The sequence below is a fragment of the Artibeus jamaicensis genome, unplaced genomic scaffold (assembly GCF_021234435.1).
Source record: "Artibeus jamaicensis isolate MK-2021 breed Jamaican fruit bat unplaced genomic scaffold, CSHL_Jam_final contig_1998, whole genome shotgun sequence".
Lineage (NCBI taxonomy): Eukaryota > Metazoa > Chordata > Mammalia > Chiroptera > Phyllostomidae > Artibeus > Artibeus jamaicensis.
In genome coordinates this window covers 7085160-7109606 of record NW_026521407.1, presented here as the reverse complement: position 1 = coordinate 7109606, position 24447 = coordinate 7085160, and the positions used below count along the sequence as shown (strand labels likewise).

General features: G+C 50.0%; 1 protein-coding gene and 1 pseudogene across 2 annotated transcripts in view; both read right to left on the bottom strand.

Annotated features, from left to right (window-relative positions):
- Window positions 1-251: 251 nt before the first annotated feature.
- Window positions 252-24447, bottom strand: part of HLF (HLF transcription factor, PAR bZIP family member) — a 52839-nt gene continuing 28643 nt past the window's right edge. The window contains exons 3-4 of one of the 2 annotated variants that reach the window (XM_037129602.2): window positions 9356-9576; window positions 252-4643 (exon numbers count right to left, since the gene is read on the bottom strand). In XM_037129602.2, coding sequence (XP_036985497.1) covers window positions 4425-4643; window positions 9356-9576 — 440 coding nt within the window. In that variant the 3' untranslated portion in view covers window positions 252-4424. The remainder of the gene's footprint in view (window positions 4644-9355; window positions 9577-24447) is intronic. The other variant, XM_037129603.2, reaches the window with a different exon arrangement.
- Window positions 11990-12085, bottom strand: LOC119037460 (uncharacterized; annotated as a pseudogene).

Sequence of the window (24447 nt, the reverse complement as noted above, 5' to 3'; positions counted from 1 at the left end):
TTTCTCACTCACCTTCTATAAAATGGGAATTCGCCTCCAGCTCCTAGGGTGGACGTGGGATTAAATGAAATATTCTGTGTAGGTGTTTAGTACAGGGTCTGGCACATACATATTCAATAAGTGTTTGTTTACTACTAATTATGTAGAGTTAACTTATCATCTTTGTAATTAATCTCTGTAACTGGTCTGTTCGTGATAGAATTGGGAACAGAATCTAATTTCTAGCAGACTATCAACAAAAATACATGAAAGAAAGGAAAAAAATTCAAAGTTTATTAAACATGAAGAATAACAGACAGAGAAAGGTTTGCATTGAACAGCATAAACACCACCAATATCATGATATACAATTAAACTGACCTCATGTGAACTTTTACCTGGTTAGCAAACACAGTCCTTGTGGTGTTGCCGAAAAGATAATGTTGGGTTGTTGTGTTTGGTAAGGTGCCCCCAAAACAAAAGATCTTTATGTCTTAACTGCTCACACACACACCCTCCCCCATATACATCTGGCCCTCGGTGACATGGACTGACTTTAGAGGCCAAGTCCAAGTCATCATGTGGGCGAAGGCTTTGCTCTTTTTTGAAATGGCATTATTGACTGTCGAGAAAATCCGTGGGAGACCCTGGGCTCCCCAGCGGCGCCTGGGTGCCCTCAGCAGGGGGCTGGCAGGTGGAGAGCGGGCGTCTACCTCAGGGGAGGCAGGGAGCCCAGTGTCCAGCCCCCTGCTGCCTGCTGACCCTGGGCTAGACAAAGGCCTGCACACCCCCTACACAAGCAAGCGGCCGAGCTGGCCTGCCTTGGGATCACTCTGATGAACTCCAGTAAAGTTTGAGCTTTTCTAGAAGGTACACTAGGGGGAAATTAGATAAACTACTGAAAACCAAAGGTACCAGGTTGCATTTTACAGAGGCCTGCTGTTTCACCCTGGGGCCGTGTGGGAGGGCTCCACTGGAAATTCTTCTAGAAGTAGACCCAAAACCCTTTAAACGTCCACTCGGAATTATTGTGAGCTCCTAAAACGAGTGAGTGGAAAGGAAGCTCCGGGTTCCTGGTGCAGCTTCCGAACCAGCCATGGCTGCATTGGCACTCTCCCCGAACAAAGAGCTCTTCAGCTTTAAGGGATGGTTTACAGGTGCCTGTCACATAGACAGATGAAAGACCTACCACAGCTTGCCCTCTTTGGGGTTGCAGAAAACAGCCGCTTTCTTAAGAGAAGGAAACCCCACGTTCCAAGTTCCGCCCTCCCATTCCCTACCTATCCACAAGGATAGCCTGAGCAGGACAGGGCGGTCGAGTTTTGCCTTTCTTTGCACGTCTCGTGCAAAAGAAACAATGATGTGACCTCGTCAGGAAGTTCTGGACCCCTCATTCCAAACTGTCGCAATGATGTTGGCGTGGTATGATTTGGTTTCATTTTTAATGGCCAAGTAATTAATCTCTGAAAGATGCTTTTGATGAAAAGGTGAAAAATGGCAACAGGACTCTTATAAATAGCTGCAGTCTACAGGACTCATAGGACTCTGGCTGATCCCCGTGACCCCAGACCGGGCCTCGGCCCCCCACGCCCTGGAGCAGGGCTGCCTCATGTAGCAGTTAACGGCCCTGGACGAAGGCAGTGAGTCTAGGAGTGAGAGTTTGTGTGTGTGTGTGTGTTGACAGTGACCCACATATAAGGCACCTGGACAGACTCCCACATTTACACATTTTTAAGACGAGGTAGGTTTCTGAAACCTTTCCTGGCACATGAAATATGTTTTATTATGATCTTTTTTTTTTCCTGCAGAAAACATGTGTGATGCTCATTTGATACAAACAATCTAATTCGTAGGAAGACCAGGGCTCAAATACAGGGTTGTTGCTTTGTTTGTTTTTGGCTGCCATTTTATACATCAATGAATTTGGGTGGTCCGGGGTACAATCCCTTTGACAAGGCTCCAGTTGACTATATCATCCGTCTCCACCATAGAGAGAATAATGACATTTAACAACGGTGCAGCAATTGGCCTCTTTACCAAGAAAAAGGCCAGTCCTGAGCTCACTGTCCCTCACTGAACGCTGCCTATCGAGCTTGGCCTGGGACGGCCGAAGGTCTTGCTTATTTTCCTGAGCAGCGCATTTCAGTCCCCATCCTCCCCATCGCCCACAGGGATGCGTGGCTGGGGAAGAAATGAACACATAGCAGGAAACCCTGCTCCTCAAGTCTCCCAAGACTGGGACATCACGCGAGAACTGCTGACGGGCTGATGAAGAGCCCACCAGGTCACTCCAGAACTGGGTATCCCGGAGGCAGGAAACTAGAAAATCCCATGGACGAAAGGGTATGTTAGTTAATCTAGCACAAAATGTTCCTTGGCAATAACAGCAGAATCTTTCAACATCACACAACTTTGTGAAACAAAAGAACCGTCTTTAAAGTCAAAACATCCATCAAATTTAAAGCCACACATATAGCACCAATATCTGCCACACGCCACCAAGATGCGCGTGCCCACAGTGGGAAAGGGTGGGGGGGGGCGGGGGCGGTGCAGACCTGCCCGGGTGGTCGCAGTGAAGCCGTAATTTTGAAGTGAACATTTTTGTGGCAGATGCTTCTCCTAAGAAACACTGCATCATCCAATAAATATTTGACTAACATCCATTCTGTGCTTTCCGGTGACGGCAACTGACTTCTTTCTGAGACCTAATGAGAAACGAGAAATCCTGTGGACTTAAGAGCAGGACTCATCCCAGCAAGCCTCACAGGGCCACCAAACTGGAAAGCAGACAACATGCTGATGTGTCAGCAACAGGCTTAACACGGTCAAGACTTCAAAACCCCCAGGCCCTTCTTCTCTGCACAATGTGGATGAATATATATCTTTGCTATACAACTTCAAAACATGGAATAGTTATCCTTTTCTCTTTGCTATATATAATATATGTCTTCCAAAATACATCGTCAGTATGTATATCTGAAAAATACTGTACAAAAAAAGAACTTCCTATAATTAATTACTCTGTATAAACATTAAACAATTTAATCATCTCTCCTTTGGGTCTCGAGTAAACATCAGAACTGATTGGGTCACCACAGTTGGTGACAACACCACTGCCTTCTGAGATACACCAGTGTCTTTTACATTCATGTTTCAGAAAGTCCACTTTATAAAAGCGCGTACGTTCAAAAGCAAACAGAGAAAAGAAACAAAAGCTCCAGAGTCATTAATTTATGAAGCAGTCAGAAAGAACACCACTGGGGAAAGGGGCCGTATAAAACACCAACTCATTAACTTAACTGATTTTTAAAAACAGCAAGGTATAATAAGTCACAAAAATATATATATTACAAAAAATGGGGGAAACTAAATCTTAAGTAATTGATTGTTTTGAATATCAAGAGGGCTATGGAAAAAGTTAGCTATAAAAGTGGGGGTGGGTGCGGGAGAAGGGAGAGAACAGAACCAAACATCTCGATGTCAGACCTGTTCTAAGATGCGTTTTTGTTTTTGGCTCCTGTACTGATACATCGACCCCTCCTTCTTACACCTGGCATTCTCTCGGCTTCCCTGTCCCGGGAATGTTCTGGGCATGCTCAAATGCATTGCTGTGATTTTTGTTTTTTAAAAGAGGGTGGAATTCTCAGGGAGGGAAGATATCCTACGTCCACTAGTAATACTCAGGCAGCATGCTCTAGCGTACAATAGGATTATTGCTTCAGGTACAGACAGTGCAGAAACACACTCTGTGTTCTATAATAATAGTACTCTTACTTAGCCGGAGTCGGTAGAATTAAAAGGAAACTTAGTAGATAGCGGTAAGTAAATACGGGACCTAACAAATCTAAACAGCACTTTAAACTTGAAGACGATTACCACCCAAACCGAAGACGCAAGGAAAGCAACGGACGACTGAGTCGCGCTGCGGGGCAGTGCCCGCTGATCCTGCGCACTGGGTTAGCACGGGGGCTTACAGGTTGAACAGAAACAAGAGCTTGTCGTCTTCAAAACTGAGAGCTACCATGTCACCAGGGCCCTTTGCGGTGGGTCCACACGCAGGGCCTTGGAAGAGCAGGGAAGAGCGACCATGAAGCCACGTGGAAAGGGCAGGAGTGGGGGCGGGAGGAGGGGGCAGGAAACCCCAGAGAGGTCTCCACAGTCCATTGAAAACATGGCACCTTTTTCTTTTTTGGGAGCTGAGAGAGGACGAGAGGGTCATCTGGAAATGGCAAGTGCAAAGGAACGCACGCGTGCGCGCACACGGGTGACCACACACATGAGCACAAGCGTATGCGCGCGCGCGCACACACCACGATGTGAGTCGGTCCTGTGGGTCGAGGCCTCTGGTAAAGTGCTGACGGCGGGCAGGCGGGTCCGGGTGCGGGGCTATCGGACCGGAGACCGGGTCGCCTGGTCGGAAGCCAGCCCCCCCTCCGTGCGCCATCTTACAGGGGCCCGTGCCTGGCCTCGTACTTGGCCAGAATGTTCTTGCACTTGCCCAGCTCCTTGCGCAAGTCAGCCACCTCCTGGCGGAGGGCCGAGTTCTCCTTCTCCAGGAACGAAGCTCGGATGGCGATCTGGTTCTCCTTCAGCCGCCGGGCGTCGCGGGAGCGCTTGGCTGCCATGTTGTTCTTTCTGCGCCTCGCCCAGTACTTGTCATCCTGCTCGTTAGTTACAGAGGGAACAAGAAACAAGATATTAGATTTCGGCAGAGCTGAGTGGCGGCCGGGGCTCTGTGCGGAGGCAGCAGCCCCGGTGTCCTAACGTGTGTCTCCCTTCCTGACCGTCTCTGCCCAGCCGAGAGGAGGGTCCCTGGGCCATGGCTTCCTCCCCAGAGCAAGGACCAACCCGTCCCAGCGGCCCCCACTCTCTGTGCCCTGCAGAGTGTGCACCCCACGAGGAGAGGCCAGCGGCTGACGAAAGCAAGTGGCTCATCGCACACCCTAAAGTGCATTCCAGATTTCCCCAATGCGTCCTGCCGAAAATTTTATTTTACGAACCCTTCTCTTCACGGGCACTCATGTGCTTTTCGATATAAGTTGATACAATGCTGTCAGAGGGCAACTCCGCCATATCTACCCACGATTCAAATGCGCACACCGCTGCTCCAGCAACCCCCCCCCCCATATCCCACCCTGGAACAGTCTTCACGCCTGCGTCCAGACGCGGGCACACCGTGTTGACTGCGGCCCCGTTTGCAATACAACAAACATGGGGAAGAAACCCGCCCTGACTGGTGGCTCAGTTGGTGGGGGCGTCGTCAGTACACTACTAGGTTGCGGGTTCGATCCCTGGTCGGGGCGTGTACAGGAGGCAAACGATCGTGGTTTCTCTCTCACGTCAGTGTTTCTCTTACCCCCACCCCCACTCCTGCTTCTCTCTTAAATCGATAAACATCCTTGAGTCAGGATTAAAGAAAAATAATTTAAAAAATTTAGAAAGGTAATGATCAGTAAGAGGTTTAATAGCTACACTGTGATGGAGAATACTGTGCAGCTGTCAAAATAATGATCCAGAAAGTTGTTCGTGATCTAGCACCACGGGGTGGAGACCAGGGTGATCTGTGGGTGCATATGTGTGGCCTCATCCCACTCTGGTCAGAAAACTGTAGTGTTACATGTTCATGGAAAGAGGCCCAGAGGGGTTTGTGCGAAGCTGTCATTAAGTGGTCCCTTTCACGGGGGGATTCAAGGAAGGAGGCTGAGGACAGAGGCAGCACCCATTACTTTGTGTTTTATATTCGTCTTAACTATGAGAATAGTATAAAATGGGCAGTTACACTTTGGTGATTAAAAACAGAGACTTAAAAAATAAACTTCCACCTGCCACCGATCAATACACTCATGTTGGTGGCTAGCATTCAAAGAATTTACTCTAATTTCCTGCGTAACTGTTCTCTAGGCCTTAATTAGTCTACGTAATGTTTAACTGTGGTCAACAAAAAAGCAATCCTTTTTCCTCCTGCCCCCCCCACTGCCCCCCCTGCCAGAGGAAAGGAAACTGGGCCTGGGCAGACTGGGCAATGCAAACCTTCAGACCTTCCTAACTGATGAATGGGGCCATCTGGCGAATTCTGCCACCCACCCTGCCTTGTTTTCGATGACTTGCAAGAGCAAACCCCTGGGTCCTAGCAAGCCTAATACCTGCAGTAACATGCCACCCAGAACAAGCAGGCAGGGCCAGCTCTTACCCTTTCCCAGGATTCCAAGGGGCAGTTGGCACTGGAGGAGGTCGCATGGGTTAGGGCCAAGGCTGCAAGCCAGGTCCAAGGTCAGGGGTCCAGCACCATACCTGCCCACTACCCCTGGCAGACATGCGCCCTGCACAGGGACAGCAAGTGTGAGACAGAAGGCGTGTGCAGGCACCTTCTGTCTGCCTTTCACAAGCTGGGACTCTGAACTTACTTACAGAGCACTTTCTATACACTTCATAATATGTAACAAAGCGAAAAAGAACGATCTTCCCAATAGCTGGTACCAGAACCGTTCTCAGAGAGGAGTGAGCCTGGGGCAGGTGCCCATCGGCTGTTGGTGGGATTTGTTATTTGTGTCTCCAAAAGGGAATGGTCGGTAGGGGGCAGTGCAGGAGGAAGGGGAGAGGTCCCACCAGCCATGAGAGGCTGGGAGGGGCCCTGGGGAGGGAAAGGCTTCCCAGGGGTGAGTGGGCCCGAGTGAAGCCTGCAGCTCCGACGACGTGGTTTGCGTCACTCTGTCAGTCAGCCCACCGTGCTCCTCAATGCTCCTGGGAGAGCGGCTCCCGAGATCATTCAACGGAGCGGCTGACTCAGGATGTATAAGGACCTACACCCAGGGGACCGGGGCTTGGGCGGTGATGAAGGGCAAGCACAAGCCCCTGGAAAACTGCAGAAGCTCTGCATGTGGTGGGGGGACAGACGGGGGTGCAGGCCATGGACTTGGCGGTTTGTGACCAGGGCCTAGGGGCCAAGGGGTGACCACTGACTGCAGAGGAACAACCAACTCTGTCTCTCAGAGCTCTGCTCACCTCCCAGGTGCTACATCTCCCCGCCTCACCTGTGGACGCATGCAGCCGAGTTATGAAAGGTGAGGGGTGGGGAGGTGGGAACAGGAGAGAAGCCCAGGAAGCAGAGGGCAGGAGTGACGGAAGGACTGTCCTGCCTAGAAAACCCAGGTTGCTGCCCTTTGTATCGCAGGACAGTCAGGAGGGGAAAACGGGCCTCTGAGGGGGCTGACAAACGTGGCCCTGTGACCCCCACCCAGCAGGGATCCCCTCAGTCTGTCCCACCATCTTCCCGAGGGGCTCATATGTCCCGCACCAGCCCTCTCCTCACAGAACAACATCCCTTTTCCTCACCACACTAGCAGGTCCTTGGGGGTCCCTGCTGGGTGGGGGTGCTGCCTCGCCTTGGAATCCCCAGGGCTTGGCACACACTAGCATTTAAAAAGTATTTGTCAAGGGACTTGAAAAGTGTTATGACATCGAAGTAATTAAGCTGAGTCTCAGCTAGGAATCCCATATGTCACCCCCTAACTCTCCCAGGGGTGCATGAGGCCCCAAGGAATGGCTCAAGGGCGGGAGTGCAGGCAGCTGTGGGGAAGCCCGTCTCACTGAGCAGGTTTGCTCACGCAAGGCTGGGGCCTCAGACAGCTCCCCCACCCCCGCCCGGCTCAGCACTCTCTGCTGGAAGGAGAAATATGTTATAGCTCTGCTTCTGGCCTCGCACGGGTTCCTGGTCTGTGGCCTGGGGCTTCACTCACAACTGAAGACACCTGAGGACACGGAGCAGCAGAAAGCGGTGTGCAAAGGTCAGGCCTGACCACGACACAGTGACACACATAGTCCCAGTAAGACCCCTGCGGTCTCTTTGCCGCAAGGTTGTCTGGGTTATGAAGCTTGCTCTTTGCTTTGAACTTGGAAATCTGGACACCCTATGAAGGTCTGGCTGGAAGTGACATCTATTACTCGGCAGCCTCCTTTCAAACCACCCTCCATTCCAAAGGCAATCCACGCTGTGTGCACTCCCCAGTTGGGTGTGAAGGATGAGCAGGAACACGAGAAAAGAAAACCCATCCAGATGAAAGAAGATATGTAATCGCCCGGAACCTAACCCTAGGGTGTCCCCTGCCCACCCCGCTGTAGGCGAACCGTCGATTCCCTGGTTGGCTTAGATTTTCTGCTGTTTTACTGTGCACTTTCCTCCCATGAGTCTCAGGGGCATGGCTACTGTTGTCAGAGAAGAGTCCCCGCTGTAGTGGCCGTTCTGGAATGCAGAAGACTCGGGGACCGGGCTAGGTCTTACTCTACCTAGCACTCGGCAGTGTTCACCTTATCTTTCTGCTTCTCTGATTCTTCAACTACAAAATGGTAACTTGGTCTAATGATTCTCCGAGGTCCCTTTCAGCCCCGACATGGGATGGTTCTGGGTCACTCAACGTGATGTCAGGTGTACAGACAGCAGCAGTGATTCAAATCTGCTAAACACTTCTCCCCCCAAACCCGCCCCCACCCCCCAGTGCTCTTTCCAGACAGGAGAAGCCGAGGGGACTAGTCTAACTCAGTGCCAGGACAACGTCCCACATGCCCTCCCCCCCGACTAGGAGCCAGGTTCCTTCTGAACCACATTTAGGTCTCAGAAACGGGGGTCAGCAAAAAGGAAGGGGCTAAGCGTGCCCGGTTCCCATTTCTTGAATGGGTATATCCTACCTTTGTTGTCTATATACTTGGAAAGGAGCATAAACAGAGAAGCATAAGCAATGGCTCATCGAAAGTGGTTCTAATTTAACATTAGTTGACATGGCATCATTTTGGGAATGATTCCCTTCACTAAATGTGTCAGAGTAATTTTAAGTTGCATCTGACTTCCTAAGATAAATCTATTTTCCTTTATAAATAATGTATCCTTTCAACACAGCAGAGAAAACCAACCTGGAATTAACCTTTGGTCGGGATACTTGAGCGACCATTAGTTGAGGTACAGTGTGAGCATTACGTATAAATGGTGTCCGGGGACCCACCCTGGTCATCCGAGGTTGGCAATGTGGAGACAGGGCCTGTGTCCAGCTTTATTGCTGAGGCCTTCAGGGAAATGGCAGCAATTAATTATCAATACATTCCCAAAGGGAATTCCCCTTGGCAGACTAGGAGATTAACGTGCCCTTCCCAAATAATTGTCTTTCTCTTCCCAAACGTGAAAGGGAATTTGCCTCCTTCGCGGGCTGCAAACCACGCCCACACTGAAGACACCCAGAGAGGAGGCGACTTGCCAAGAAGTGGGACTGCAAATCCAGAGTCCTCTGTTCATTAGCTTGTGGGATCTTCCCGGGGTCACACTTGGGATGTGCCGCTGGGTCCCCCCACTCTCCGTGTGCCCACGGCCTGATTACCAGTTCCAATTTACCTTCAGGTCATCGGGGATGAAGACTTTGCGGGCTTTCTTAATCATGGGCTGCGGTTTCAGCTCTTCCTCAGAGAACTTGCGTTTGCGGGGGTCGAACATTTCCTGACCGGGGATGCTGGAGAGGGCGAGGTCTGCCGGGTCCGGCTCGTAACCCACCGGGACCTGGATGGTGTCGGGGTCGATGGGACTCGGTGTGTTGCGGTTGGCTGGCAACAGCTGACCTGGAACAACACAGGAGTTTGAATTCATCAACAGCCTAGCGAGCGACTTGCTGATGCTCCCGGGGGAGTGATGAGAGTCTCACCGTTACTTATATAGGGCCCTAACGTCATTTACCTTCTTCATCCTCACCAAGCTCCTGAGAACACAGCAGGCTGAGGAGGCCTTGCCTCTGATCAGGCACAACGAAGACCCACAAGCACGTGCTCACAAACTAAATTTAAACCTGCTTGGGCTCATTATTCTCTTCTGTAACACATTTCCGGAGCACCGGCTGTCTGCTGGGCACTGTGCAAGGGCCAGTGGATAGAAATGCAGGACTGTTACCATCAAGGTATTTTCCGGGAAAGTCAGGGAATCAGACCAGTAACCAGCCAGTGCGGATACAGTGCAGACGCCTGGATGGACATAAACATCACATGCTGCCAGAGTGCGGGGAGAAGGACATAACACAGAGCAGGTTAGGGAACATTTCCTAGAGGTGACGCTCGGAGTAGCTGCATCTTGAGACAAAGGGTCATGCGGGCACGAGTACACAACAGGAGGCCGCATGTCTCAGGAACCACAGGCAGTCTCGGTGGCTGCAGCCCTGAATCAGAGCACAAGATGGGGGTGCAGAGGCCGGCGAGGAGTCGGTGCAAGAAATGCATTGAGGAAGGTGGGCGGTGGGGTGTCATATGAGGCCCTGTGTTGACGTCGGTGAAGGGCTCTGAGCACTGGAGCGACCAGCAGAGCTGAGGGCTGGAGAGGAGACTCCGGCGGCCTGAGCAGAGGTCGGAAAGGGGCAAGACTGGGCGTGGGAGACCAGCTCCCAGGCTGCTGGGACAACAAGCTTGAAGACTGACGGCGGGGACGCTGACAAGGGGAAAGGCCCCAGAAATATGTAACAAACTAGAAAGGACGTAATGGAGATGGTCTCAGTGCCACTTGGAGGTCTGCAGGGTAAACCACAGAAATGCACAGACGTCCCCAGAACAACAGGTTCACTGAACTCTGCAATTTTGTCTTATGGTCGAAGTGAGCTTGGTGACAGACCGCACTGTTTATGTGCAGAGCCCTGAGTCTCAGCCTCGAGTTTCACCCGAGTGTTTCAATCGTTCCTTTCACGCCCAGAGGACGAATGTGTGGACACAGCTCAGCTCTGTTTGGCCCATCTCCTCCTCTTCCTCACTGCCAATGGCTGGGCAGCGGGTGTGTCCTGTAGGTTTCATTAAAACCTACCCCAGCCTGAAGCACGAAGCCACTGGCTTGCACTCTAGCTAAAATGTAAAACCAGGTGCATCCGTTTTCTGGAAAGGCCTGGTGGGGAGCTTGCAAAATGGATGTTCCGGTGATCTTTTAGGTCCCCGTGCTGCTTTGAGCTCCCTTTGTCTCTGGCATGCCAAAGAGGAGGAGATGGGCCCCCGAGCCACTGGCAGAGGACAGAGGTTTCCCATTAGCCAAGTGGCAGCTGGGCTCTGGCTCCTAGAGACTGCTGTGCTCTGTGCTGGACGGTGTCAAGCTGGATTTGATCTTCTGCCTCTTGACATTGCCTCAGAAAATGAACCATATCTGAGTCAAGTGGGGATTTTATTTTCCCTTTAGAAATTCTCTCTGAACTTAATAACAAAGCTACCCAGTGCCCCATCTCTCCTACCTCCACCCCACCCCCACAACACACACACACACACACACACACACACACACACACACACACACACAGAGGCAAGTGCCCGCCTCTCCTACCCTCTGGAAGTATCTCTTAACTGATACGTCCAAAATCTAATGGCTCCAAGTTACTTAGGCTTCCTCCTTAGAACTTCAGTATTCTGTTTGTTATGCTATATACAAACTATTAAAATGTCACCCTTTATTGCTTTGTAAATTTAACCTTCACACACACACACACACACACACACACACACACACACTCCCTCCTCTACCAGACGCCGTGGTCTCCCGTGTTTTTCTACTTTACCCCCACCCCACCCCTCCCGCGGTGCCTACCCCAGAGCTCAGCTTCCACAGAGAGGGTTCTGCATTTAATGGTGGCCCTTTGAGAGACGAGGCTCTGACATTCATTTGTGGACACTCTAACAATCACGCTTCCCACTTAGGCATGACCTTCCTTGACATTCTTTCTCTCCAGCCCTTTTCTCCAATGTTAGTGGGTCAGCCCTACCTGCAGAATGGGGAAAACCTAACTGGACCCCAGAGGAGGTCAATGGCTTCCCCAAGGTCAAACAGCAAAAGGCAAAGGATGCGAAGAACCTGGCCAGGCTCCGCTTGGCCCCAGCGCTCCTCTCGGCCATGCTGGCTGTCTACATTTCCTACTGAGTTACCTGTGCTGGGCTCATTTTTCCCCCCTTTATTCCAAAATATCAAGTGTCATTGGGTGACAGGGCAGGGGGTCCTCACTGTTCTGACCTATCTTCTGAGGATTTGTAAAATTGTAAGAATTTTCCATGTCATCCTTGCACAGGGGCCATGCCAATCTCTGTATCGTTCCAATTTTTTTTTTAGTATATGTACTGCCGAAACAAGCACAGAATTTTCCATTTAAAAATGCATCATTACACAATTTTTAAAAAATACCAAAGACATTCATTGCAGAGTTTGAACAAATTCAGAAGTGTGTCACGAAGTCATCCTCTCTCTCGCCCCCAGTCTGTCTTGCTGCCCTTCGGAGAGGTGATCACCCTTAATTACTGGTGTGAGGCTTTTAAACCTCGGCTTTTACACATACATGGTTTAGCCAACCACATATCATAACTTTTTCAATATGTACAATTTCCCATGTTCGTATACATAGAACCACCTTGTTCTTTCAAGGTTTAGTAGTATTTACCTTTCGTTCTCCAATGGACGCACTTTTAGGTATGGGAGTACTTTTGTAGAAAAGATTCCAAGAAGTGAAACTTCTCATGCAAAAGGCACATACGTTTTATGTTTCTAAATAAACTGCTAAGCTGTCATACTTGTTCACACTTGCACCAACATTTATGAAACTGCGTTTCCCCCAAAATTAAATATTAATTTTTTAAATGTTTCCAAATGATATACACAAATATCACTGCTGTTTCCATTTGCATTTTGCTGGTTACTAGTGAGGCTGAACGTCTCGCGTGGGTACTGGTGTCTTCTCCTGGGTACCGCCGCTTCACGCTCTCGCTCCCCCTCTTTGTCTGAGAGATTCTGTTGCTTATTCACTTGTAAGAACTCTTTACAGACTATGAATATATCCTTCCATTTATTTTATCTACAGAAAATATTTTCTCCCAGACTGTTGTTTTTTAACTTGGTTTATAAGGTTTTTCACTATTGGCAAGATCTTACCTTGAAATGTAGTAATATCTTGAAGTCTTCTTATGGCTTCTACTTCCACACCTTCCTTACTCCCAAATTATATTACATGCACATGTATGTATACATACATGCGTGGGTATATGTATGTATATTACTCACTTTTCTCTGATACATATATAATTGATTTATTGGGTTAGCCAAAAAGTCCATTTAGTTTTTCCTGTAAAATAAAAGACACCTTTTTCATTCCCACCAATGACTTTATTGATTTGGATATTTTGAGTATGTCGGCTATTTCCCACCTGGTATAACACTGGTTGTTCTCAATTAATGTCTCGATTTGATCGCTATCAGCTTCAACTGGTCCACCCGACTGGAGCATCGTCCAGCGAGAACTCTCCAGCATGAAACTTCACAGACCACTTTTAACACGTTCCATCAGTCACAGCACCTTCTCCATGCACTGCACAAATCTTTTTTGCATTTCAGGTGCATTTTTACCTTTCTCAAAATAATAAAGTATAATACGCTAAAAATGTTGCGCATTTTTCCACTTTCAATGTTAAAATAGCTGCACAAAAATTCACCAATTTTGATAAGTTTCTTTTTTAACACATGCTGATATGACGGCTGTCACAATACAATTTGACAAAATTGTTTTGAGTGAAGTTGAAGACAACCAAGCACTACCAGAGCCATCTTATGGGAAAAACCAAACGAACTTTTTGGCCACCCCTATATATTTTTTAAACTTTGAGTCACCTAGGATTTATTTTTGTGTACAGTATAGGCAAGGGTCTGTACCCACGGCTTTCCAAATATCTTAATATAATCACATCTGTAAGGTGTGATATTTGATAGGGCCAGTTCTAACCGCCCACCATTGTTCATTTTAGAAAATTTCCTTTGGTGTTCTTATACCCTTCTAGTGAATTTCAGAATATGTTTTACTAAGTTATATTTAAAATTATTATTGGGACTTCTGAATGAAGACTCTATGAAGGCCATAGGTTAATTTAGGCACAAGTGGTCTCTTAAAAATATTGAATATATCCAGAACATACTCTCCATTTTTATTTTTGGGGTTTTGGTCTTTTTCTTATCTCTAGCAGTTAAGTCATAGTTTTCTTCATTTTAATTTTCACATTTTTGCTAAGTTTAGCCCTTAAATGTTTTATAGTTATTCCTAGTACAAATTTCCCCCGTTATACTTCCTAACTGGTTATTGCCTGCATATAGGGAGCTACTGGTTTTAAAATGCTGAGTTTTTTTTTTTAATCCAGCCACTTCACCCTCTTATTAATGCTAACAGTTCTGACTTTTTTTTCACTTCTCTTAGTTTTCTAAGTAAAATAACCTTATCTTTTGCCTCTAGCGACAGCTGTTGCTTTCTTTCAATGTTCATAATTCCCACTTAAAAAAAACCTCACTGCATTGGTGAGACTCTGCAGATGAGGGGTACAGGGGGTGAGGCCGCGGACCCCCCTTGTCCCAGACTTGACTGGAAGAGGCTGTGACCTCCACACCTGAAGCATATGGAGGGTTGTTCTCGAATCCCAGCAGATGCAGTGGGAGGAATTAAGGCAGTTTCAACCCTTCCTCCCTATCATACTAAGTTTTGTTTTTGTTTTTTTTTAATAAGAAATGATGCATTGAATTTCCTCAAATGCCTTTTTAGAAACCGTTGGGATCATTATGTGGTATTCTCCTGTATTTGTTAAGTCCGAGCTTGGCATTTCTCCAAGGCTTTCGCTGGGAGAACCAGAGCGAACGAGACCCACCCATGATGCAGACTCTAAAACTACTGATGAAAGGCACTTCCGGGCGGGTCGGGAGGGGTTCTGGAGGGAAGGGCAGGACAAAGTACTTCCATCTGAAAGGAGGTTCCAAGTTCCTTTAAACTCCAAGTTGGCCTCCACTTTTGTCATAGATGAGGCATGATTAAACCTCCAAGTAGTATAATTAAATCTAGGATGTTGACTACTCTTACATACTTTTTTTAATAGGTTATTTTTATTGTATTTTCCCCACTACCATTTACTCTTATATACATACTCTAACAAGAATTCAGTGTCTCTCGTTCACTTAGCTGGTTAGTTAGGCATCACAGTGAATGGGAACAGCAGCAATCTGTGCCCTTACCTCCTCTCACATCAGTGGTTTATTTAATTTGTGGCTGCATCAAAATAATAAATTATAGTTGCAGTCACTATTTAGCCCTCAAGGTTAATGGCAACACCTCCAACCCTCCTGACCATTGAGGCTCCTCAGTGGCGCTCCTCATTCGGCCATTGAGTAAATAAAGCACGAGATTTGCAGCAGTCATATCCGACAGACACCATAGTCAAGTGATTTCAGTGATGAGCGCTTGCTGGCTGACCAACATTCCCCATTAAGAAAGGCTGAGAGAAGAGAAAGTGATTTGGTTTCGGCCAAAGGGTTCTCTACTAGAACTGGTGGGTGAAATTCCTTATGATCCAAAGTTTTAGTCCCAGATCTTGGTTCGAGATCTCTCTCCCGTGACCAGTTTGGGGTCTGTTTGCTTATTGTGACTTCCTGGACCCCAGAGAGTCATAATTTGAGTCTGAAATAGAACCATTTACCCTCTTCACACTCACTGCTGTTCAGCAAGAAAAAGCCCACCGTCTGGGCTCACAGACTACTTCACTATAAAACATCCCTGCTTCTAAGAATTCCTTCCATTACAGGGAGTCAAAAAACTCAGAAGACTGTAGGAACACTGTGGGACCCATAAAGAGCGCTCATGATATGTATGGAGATGAAATAAAAATCTTACAAGCACACCCTAAAGATAGGAGCTTTCTGGATTCTGAGGCTGAGTAGCCAATCCCCATTCCAATAGCAAGAACCTGTCATCTTGTCCCATTAACACTCTGCAGTGGCAGGCACCTTCATATGTTGTGTTTCAGGTGACTTTGCAGCGTTAGAACACAGTCTATTTCCCCACTTCTTGGGTCTGGGTTGACCTCTTGACTTGCATCTGGCCAATAGAATGTGGCGGGTGTGTCCATGTCAGTTTCAAGACAAGGGGGCGGGGCAAAGATGCTTTGCCTGCTCCTGCTTCCTCTCTCTAGCACCATAAACATGCTCAGTCTAGCCTGCTGGGGGGATGACAGACACGTGCTGCAGGCCTGCCTAGGTCAGCCCAAATCACCGGCTCCCTTGACCTGTGAGTCTGGCCACGTTCAGCACAGCTGCCTCACCGACCCACAGCAATTTCAGAGGCATGAACAAATAAAGCCTCATTCCTATATGCTACTGAGTGGTTGGGTCTGTTTGGTGAACTTTACTGTGGCCATGGATGACTTATGTACAAGCTGAGCTACTGTGTATGTGGAAGATGGTTGTGCAATAACATGAACATTATTACAGGCTTTTTAAATGTACAGGGTAGTGGTCAAGCTGTGAAGTGAGTCAGACTTGGGTTTGGATTCCGATTCTGCCGTCTGCATTTGTGACTGAAGGAGCAGAACAAAATAGAACCCATTTCTTAATATGGTCTGTTTTAAGGGACTGGGGCTATGAATGATTTTTTTCTTTTTTTGTTGTTTGTTTAATTTTGTTTTGTTTTACTCTACCGCTCCGGGTTCCAGTTTCCTCATTTGCAAATAGAGATGACTATGCCTGCTTCATAGGGTTGTGTGGGAAACGAATGAGGTAATACACATAAAAATAAAGTGCTTAGCATAATGCACAGTACTTGGAAAGTACTCGATAAATTGTCTGCATATAAACACAAACACAAACTGTGGATACTATGATTACAGATACTTTAAAAAAAACAGATAAGCAGATGACGCCTCCTTGTCCAGGCCAGCATGTCTCTCCCCTCATCTACTGCCATGTCCTCCAAACTGCCCCCCACCTTGTACTCATGTCTTGGAGATGCATCTGCACCCAGCCACTAGCAGGTATTCTGACAGTGCAGGCCCACACAGGTCACTCCCCCAGGTCTACCCCCTCCAAAGGTTTACCATTGCCATGCACAGCAATAGCCAAGGCTCCTCCTCACTCAGGGTGCCCAACCTCGCAGGCCCTCCTCACACACCCAGGCACGACCCTGCCCTGTCCCTCCACCTCCGACATCCTTGTCCTGCTCTCAGCCTGCCTGGTCCTTTCCCAGCATCTGTACAGCAGCTCCAACGCCATCTGCTCTGACCCTCTGACTTGCCTCTACCACCCTGCTTCCTTTCCTTGACTATAAGCTTCAGCTCCACCTGAGATTTTCTTTTGTGTGCATTTGATGTTTGTCGACCACCTCCCTCCACCCACGTGTAAGCTCCACGGGACAGGGACCTTGTCTCATTTGCTGTGGCATCCCGGCTTCTGGATGGACCCCGCCTGGAGAAAACCCTCAGTATACACTACTGAGCAACCAGAAACAAACACTCCCGGATCCCAACAAGGGCGATTTTTGGAAATAGGGACAATTTTTCTTTTTATTGATTATACTTTGCAAATTACCTATAATAAGTATCTTTTACTTCAAAGTCAGAAGAAAAAAAACATTATCTTCCCCCAAAATGGACTTTGCTTACTTTGCACATACTCCTCTCAGGGGCTACGTCAAATATGGCTGAGAGGAGACCTAGAGAGGAAGAGGAGGAAGACGAGCAGGAAGAGAAGATCAGGGACACAGGGTGATGGGGTGGAAGCAGAAAAGGAAGAGAGAGGAATGGAGAAACTGTAGGGCTACAAGAATAAAAGAAGAAATGAAGGAAGGAGTGAGGAAGGAAGAAAGGGAATATGGAGGGAGAGGAGGACATAAAGGAGAAATACAGAGAAAGAAAAAGGACGAGAAAGAAAAAGCTTAGCCAAAGATGAAATTAGAAAGACTCCCAGCAGCTGGGAATCTGTCAGGGCTCTCATACTTCTCAAGTGTCTTAAGCCTTTCACAGCTGATACGCTGACTTTAAGGCAAAAACAAATCCCATGCACTCCTCCTCTGTGCCCGCTTCAGACAAGGCGCCCAGTAAGTGCTGTCCCTAAGTCCAGGACAAACACACTGAAAGGCTTGCTGTAAAGACGCTTTGATCTCCGAGGCTCTTTTCCAACAGCTCTCTCCACACAGTAACAGGCTGATCAAGAGAAGCTTGGGTAAGACAAGCCAGCTCAATAAAGCCAGCTCAATTCATTATGTAAACAGTAGGGAGGGGGTCTGAGCAGGCCAATGAAATGGAGTCCCGTGGGCCGGCGGGCAGGCCTCCGCAGCCTGCTGAGTAATCACTGTTAGCCATAACCAGGGGTAACTGGGTGGAGCCCTCACTGTCTACCAGGCCCCGCCCATGTATTACCTCATTTCATCCTCACAACAGCTGAATGGAGGTGGAATTATTAGTACCTCCATTTTCCAGATGTGGAGATGAAAGGACAGAAATAGACAGTTTAAGGCAGGTTCAGAAGTGATCATTTGCCCAGGACTGCCCTGCTAGGAGATGAGGCGGAGCCTACTCCACAGTCTTTCCGACTCTAAACCTGAGTTCTTACCCACGCAAGTGCTCCCGGGGAAAGCGATGGACTTTGTGCTGCCTGAGTGACTCTGAGTTGGGACCCGGCTGAGGAGCCTGACAAACATGGCTCCACTGAACCACCGGCCCACATTACAAAGGGGGGGCTGGGTCGCACATTTTATGCATGAAGGTGTGGGGGTGGGGTCAGAGAGCTCAAAGCACCTGCACAGAATCACACAGCTAGACAGATGGGAAGTTAGGAGCAGTTCAGCCTCGAGTCCACTGGACCCACAGCCCATGCTCTTTCTAATCCACTTCCCTTTCCCCTCAAAGAGGGGGCACAGCTCAGTGGATTGAGCACCAGCCTGTGAAGCAAAGGGTTGCCAGTTCGATTCCCACTCAGGGCACATGTCCGGGTTTGGGGCCAGATCCCCAGTAGGGGGCGCACAAGGCGCAACCACACATTGATGTTTCTCTCATTCTCTTTCTCCCTCCCTTCCCCTCCTCTCTAGACCACCATGTTCATGGGCAACAGACAGTCCCCCCAAAAGGCAGGAATAGCCCGTCATGGATAAGAGCCCCCAGGAAGTTATGGGAAAGCGGCCTCCCCACTTCCTCTTTCCCTCTTCCCCTTGCCCCGCCCCCATTACCTGGGTCCTCCTGGATGGTGGGTGGTGCCAGGGGCACGTCTGCGCATGACACTGCCTCTGCTGACCACAGGGCCAGGGCTCCTGTCAGTGCTACGTCTCACTCGCTGGCATCTCTAGAGAGCTTCTGGGGAGCCTGAGACTACCTAGGAGGGCAGGGACTCCTGGCAGAGAGCCTACCAGTCCCTTCTGCAGATAGAAAGTGGCCTTCTAAGGACATTTCATGGGGGAGGCATACTTTGTATCCACACCCTTAAAGGATCGGTATGCCAATAAGTGCTTGGCCTGTCTGGGGGAAAGAAAGGCAGTTCTGCTCTGGCCTTTGCCCCTCCACTTTGACCCCTCCTGTGGGACAGCACCGTTCATCAGAAAGTGTAGACACACGGGGACTCCTGCTGGGTTTGCCCCTGCACAGCTCTGTGGTCCAGGGCCCATCACTCCAGCGCCCAGGAGTTCATTCCTTTGGCATCGTCAAGTGGGGAAGTGACATGCCCCTCCTGGGGCCAGGCCAGATGGGACTGCCACTCAAGGGGTGCGGGGCCACACCCCTCTCACACACGCCCCCTGCTCCCACTTTCCTCTACCCGCAGCCCAAGTGAACCTGTGGAATGTCACCGCGTGTGACCCCGTATCCAGGGCAAGTTCTTTGCCCTGGGATTGGGCATCAGCACCCAAAATGCCTGGACTTGACTCAGCAGCTCCTAACTCGGCAGGAGCTGGGGCTGGATTAGCAGGGCCTCTCATTCCAAGAGTGTTTATCATCGCGCTCCTGGCCAAGGATATTGGCAAGAAACCTACCTCCTTGAACTGACTGAGAGGTGAGACCAGAGAAGCTCCTAACCACAGACCTGCAGAGTCAGTGAAGGAGGGGCAGGCAGAAGCTCCAACCAGCGGTCAGGGCACCTGTGGGCCTACTGTTCCTTCTTACCACCGCCCCTTCCACCCCGGCCCCCCTGTGTCGGCAGCCTCTCCCCACAGCTGCCACAGCCCCTTGGGGTGCAGAGAAGAAACCGACTGGCCAGGCGAGACCTCAGCCTGCATGAGGTCTATTTCAGATCTTGCAGCGCTGGCCCCTGAGGTGGGCATGCAGGGTGGTGAATGGGAAACAAAGGGCACTGTCCGTCACACACACACACACACACACGTCCCTGCTCCCTCTCCGTCCCGAAGTCCAGTGCGACGATGCAGGCCCCCTAGTGCTTGTAGGGGAAGCGTGGTGAGGGGCAGACCTGGGAAACAGGAGGTTAAGTCCCTGCCCTCTGCCAACTGGCTTGGAGTCTTCATATTTATTATTTTGTGCTTCAGCTTTTTTCCTTCTGAGAGAGTGGAGGCCCGATCCACCCCCCCACAGGCTGCCATGGAGACAGACGGTGTGATAACCAATGACCATTTCGACACACTGGAGGCCAACCAACAGGAGGATAAAGTGGAGGCCGAAGTCCAAGGTGTGTTTGCCTGAGCCCCTCCTCAGAGTCCCTACGGCGTGTGCATGGCGCTGGGCCCGTCACCAGCACAGGGGAGCAGTGGTGAGGGGCTGCTGCCTTCACCTGCAGGCTGCACCTGGACCCAGGTGGACGGTGTGCTGCATGTCCACAGCCTCACTCTGCCCTCCGACATCACAGGGTCAGGGGGTACCTTTGACCTATGGAGAAACCGAACCACTAAGCAATCTACCCGAGCACCCCCAGGATGGGGACAGCTTCTTACCAAGCAGAGGAGCAAGTTCACCCATAACCAGAGTCTATTTTCCGAGGCCCCGTCCATGTTTTAATGGCAACGCGCAGCCTTAGCATCAGCACCGCCCAGGCCCCTGTGGTCTCCGTAATCGTCCGGGCGGGTGAAAACGCTCAGGCTTCGTCATTTGAAACCTGCAGTTTCGAAAGTGCTGCCATGGAGAATCGTTACACCGAGTCTTCCCCTCCGGGCAACGTTACATTTTTGTTTGAATTCAGAGGGTGGTGTAAGGCAGGAGGAGACCAGGCAAGTTGACGTTCACTGTGAACCCAGGAACCAACTGCGCACAAACAGTCCGCATTCTGCCCGAACAACACCCTTCCTCCTCTCCCCGCCCCCCCCCCCCCCCCCCCCGCCAAACCAAGCCAAACAAACATAGGAAGAAAAACAGGATTGTTTTAAAGCCCAAGCTTCCGGATGAGCATGAATAGGTTCAGGTGTGTCTGTGGTTGTGCGGTTTCTCGAGGACACCCACAAAAATGCTTTCCTGTGCAAGCCTCCCATCTGCGCGCCCGTAAGCAAACATGCTCTTCCAAAGCGGCCTTGCCTCGGCTCCTGGCCAGCGCTCTCTGCCGTCCCTCGCACCCAAGTTCACAGAGAGTCCTCACCAGCTTGGGGCACCACTGCAGACCGCTGCCTCCATCCCACTGTCACTGCTGAGCCACACGTGTCCTCCCATCTCCCAGTGACCACCAGCCTCTCCTCTGGGCCTCCTCTGGGCCTCCTCTGGCCTGGGAAGCATGTCTCCATTCTGTCAGTTAACCACACACCTCTCGTGCAGGAGCGGTGAATGAACCACAAATCAGAAGCCAAAGACGTCGTCGGTTCCGGGGACTTGGGTGAGATTCCCTAGCTTCAGCGTGACCGCCCAGTAAACAATGGGAGGAAAGTCTGGGACAAGAGCAAAGGCTCATTCTGGCTCTAGCAATACATTTTCCTGAGAGGTCAGGAGAGGCTTTCCTTTGCGGTTCAGCCCCCCGTCATGGGCCAAGGGCAGGCCGAGCCACAACGGACTCAGGTAACTGCAACACCTTCTGACTGGTCTCTCTGCCACCTGCAGTCCTGTCTGCCAACACGGCCACCAGGTGCCTCCTCCTTGAACATCTCTCCCACGATCGAAGGTGGCCAATGTCTTCCCACTGCCTCCCAGTCCGGGCTCGCTGTCTGGCAGTCAAGAACTTCTGCTTTTGACCCTGTCGCTCCCACCGTGTGTTCTCAAGCCAAGCTGGCCTGCCTTGTTTCCTGGATGTTCTCACCTCTCGTCCTCTCCCCTTTACCAGGCTTACCGTCCATCAAGTCTAAGTCAAGCCTTCCTCCTCCTGGCTGTCCCTGTGCTGACCACAACTTCTAACTTCCCTCGCCTGTAGTATCTATGGCTGCGCTTAGCCTACGCCCACCTAGAAGTGCTATCAGATTAAGTGACTCTGTAACTTTTAAGTAATACCTGTTCTCAAACTAGATGGGAAATATTTTCAGGCAAAGGCTTTGCCGATGCCTTGCATAGGGAGATTATTAACAGAGGCTTGTTGATTGAGACTTATTCTTAAACATTTATTGAGCACCTACTTTGGACTAGACTCTGAGAATATATAAAGAAAACCCAACCCCAGGGAGTACACAGTCTGGAGGCAGAAACAGATGAGCAGACAGACAGCGAGGATGCAGGTGCTGAGAGCTAGGAGACAGACTTGCCCAGGGAGTCGAAGGCTGGAGTGGGAAGGCTGATCACTAATCCAGACCCGTGGAGGGCAAGGAGGCGCTCAGCAAAGGCCTCTCAGAGGAAGGCGGCGTCTTGGTTGATTTGTGCAATTGGCCAGGTGGGTAAAGGGTGAGAGGTGACGGAGGCAAAGGGAATGGAATGTGCGAAGGCATGAAAATATGAGCGAACTCAGGGGCCAGCCAGGGGCTGGCAGGTACCTGGTATAGTTGCAGCTCAGAGGACAAGGAGAGGGGTAGTGAGAGATGAAATACTGCTATGGTGACCCAGTAGAGGAGGGGTCACGGGGAGACTGGAGACAGTGAGTGTTTACCCCGCATCCAGGGCAGAGGAATGGGCAGAGTCGAGAGTTGTTAATGAGGTGGGTTCAACTTGAGTTCCGGCCAGTGCAATAGTGGAGAAAGAGGAGAGACCAAGATAAACTTGCAGGTTTTTGGCTTGGACAGCTGTTGGAGAGATGGCAACATTCACTGAAAGAGGGAATACATTGGATTCGGAGGCAAACACAGCGTGGCTGTGGGCCTGTCAAGTCTGGAGGACCCTTGGACCCCCGGTGGAAGAGGCCGAAGGATGTGCATCTCAGCAATACAGCAAACCCTGAGACTGCCCCCCAGGAGAGAATACAGAGCTGGGGGAAAAGCAAAGAAAGGCCCTGGGAACCCTGACATCTTAGGGAGTGGCAGCAGAAGGGCACCCCCCAGGGGATACTTCGAAGAGGCCAGGAAGGCGGGAGGTACACTAGTTCTGGGACCAGCTGGTGGGATGGGACTGGCCACAAAGATGGTGCTCCCAGTTTTACCGTGAAAGCCTCATGGGCAGCCACGGGGCCTGCTCCGCAAGGAGCTACGTCGTTAACTCCACAAAGCAAATGAGAAAAGATACGGTGAGACCATGAAGTAACTCGCTCCAGGTTAAACAGCTGGAAGAGTGCACTCGAACCAAGGCTAACTCCAAAGGCCTGAGGTTCTTCCTGCACTTCCACCTCCACCCACACACGTCTGCCGGCAAATTCAATGCCAAAGGTGAGTGTCCGACAATCTCCGCCAAGTAACCCTCGCCCGGCTTCCATGCGGGCAGGAACCCTGGGGTCCTTACATGCTTCTCGGAACATCAAGTACCTGCTTTTCATTCTCTGTGGGAGTACTTTGCAAGGTGTGTTTGGGAAGGTACCTCAATAGGCTGAGCCACCCAGCCTAACACAGGCACCCCCTTTGCTGTCTCTCACACCCATACTTGGAGTTCCTGCAACATTTTAAAATTTATTTTTCATTCTTGGTCTGGCAGGTGTGTGTTTGGGGTGCAGGGCAGTGGGGGCAGGGAGGATGTGGGGGGAAGGCTGGTGGAGATGCGCTCAACCACCTGCGGTGAGAGTCGCCTGTACCACAGGCTGTGTGCATAAGGCCGAATAGGGACATTTTCTCCTTATTAGTTAACGATAATTCTGAAAGGTTACTAAATAAGTGTTGCTAGGCAATAGGAGCTGCCTGGGGTGGGGGCAGGGGTGATGCTAAGTCAGGGATATGGATCCCTCAGGGGAAATCAACTTAATTCCACCAAGTCAGCTGGTAACCACACAAAGTGGATTTCGTGCCCCCTGCGTCTCATTTGGGGTGAGGTGAGTGATGTCCTAATACCTCAGCCTCTGCAGCTGCTGCCAGGTGCTCCAGCTTCCCGTGAGTATTCATTCATGAATGCCAGGCCAGTATCACCCAACTGGCATACACCTATGAGGCGGGTACCACGGGAAGGACTGACATTATAAAGGAGTGGCGGCTCGGCCATCAGTCACGTAGGCAGGGGGAAAGGGAAGACTCTAGCTAGAGCCACGTATGTAGTTTACAGCATCTGTAATCTGAATTGACGTTCAGTGGGCAGACATCTGATTTTTATATTCAGAGTCAAGCCAAGACTTGGGCCAAGGCGCACACCTGGGTTTTCTCAAATAAATTCAAGTCCCACCGAGGAGGAAAGTGGCCAGGTGCTGATTTAGAACAGGAATGAAGCTGGAGGGGTCTCTTA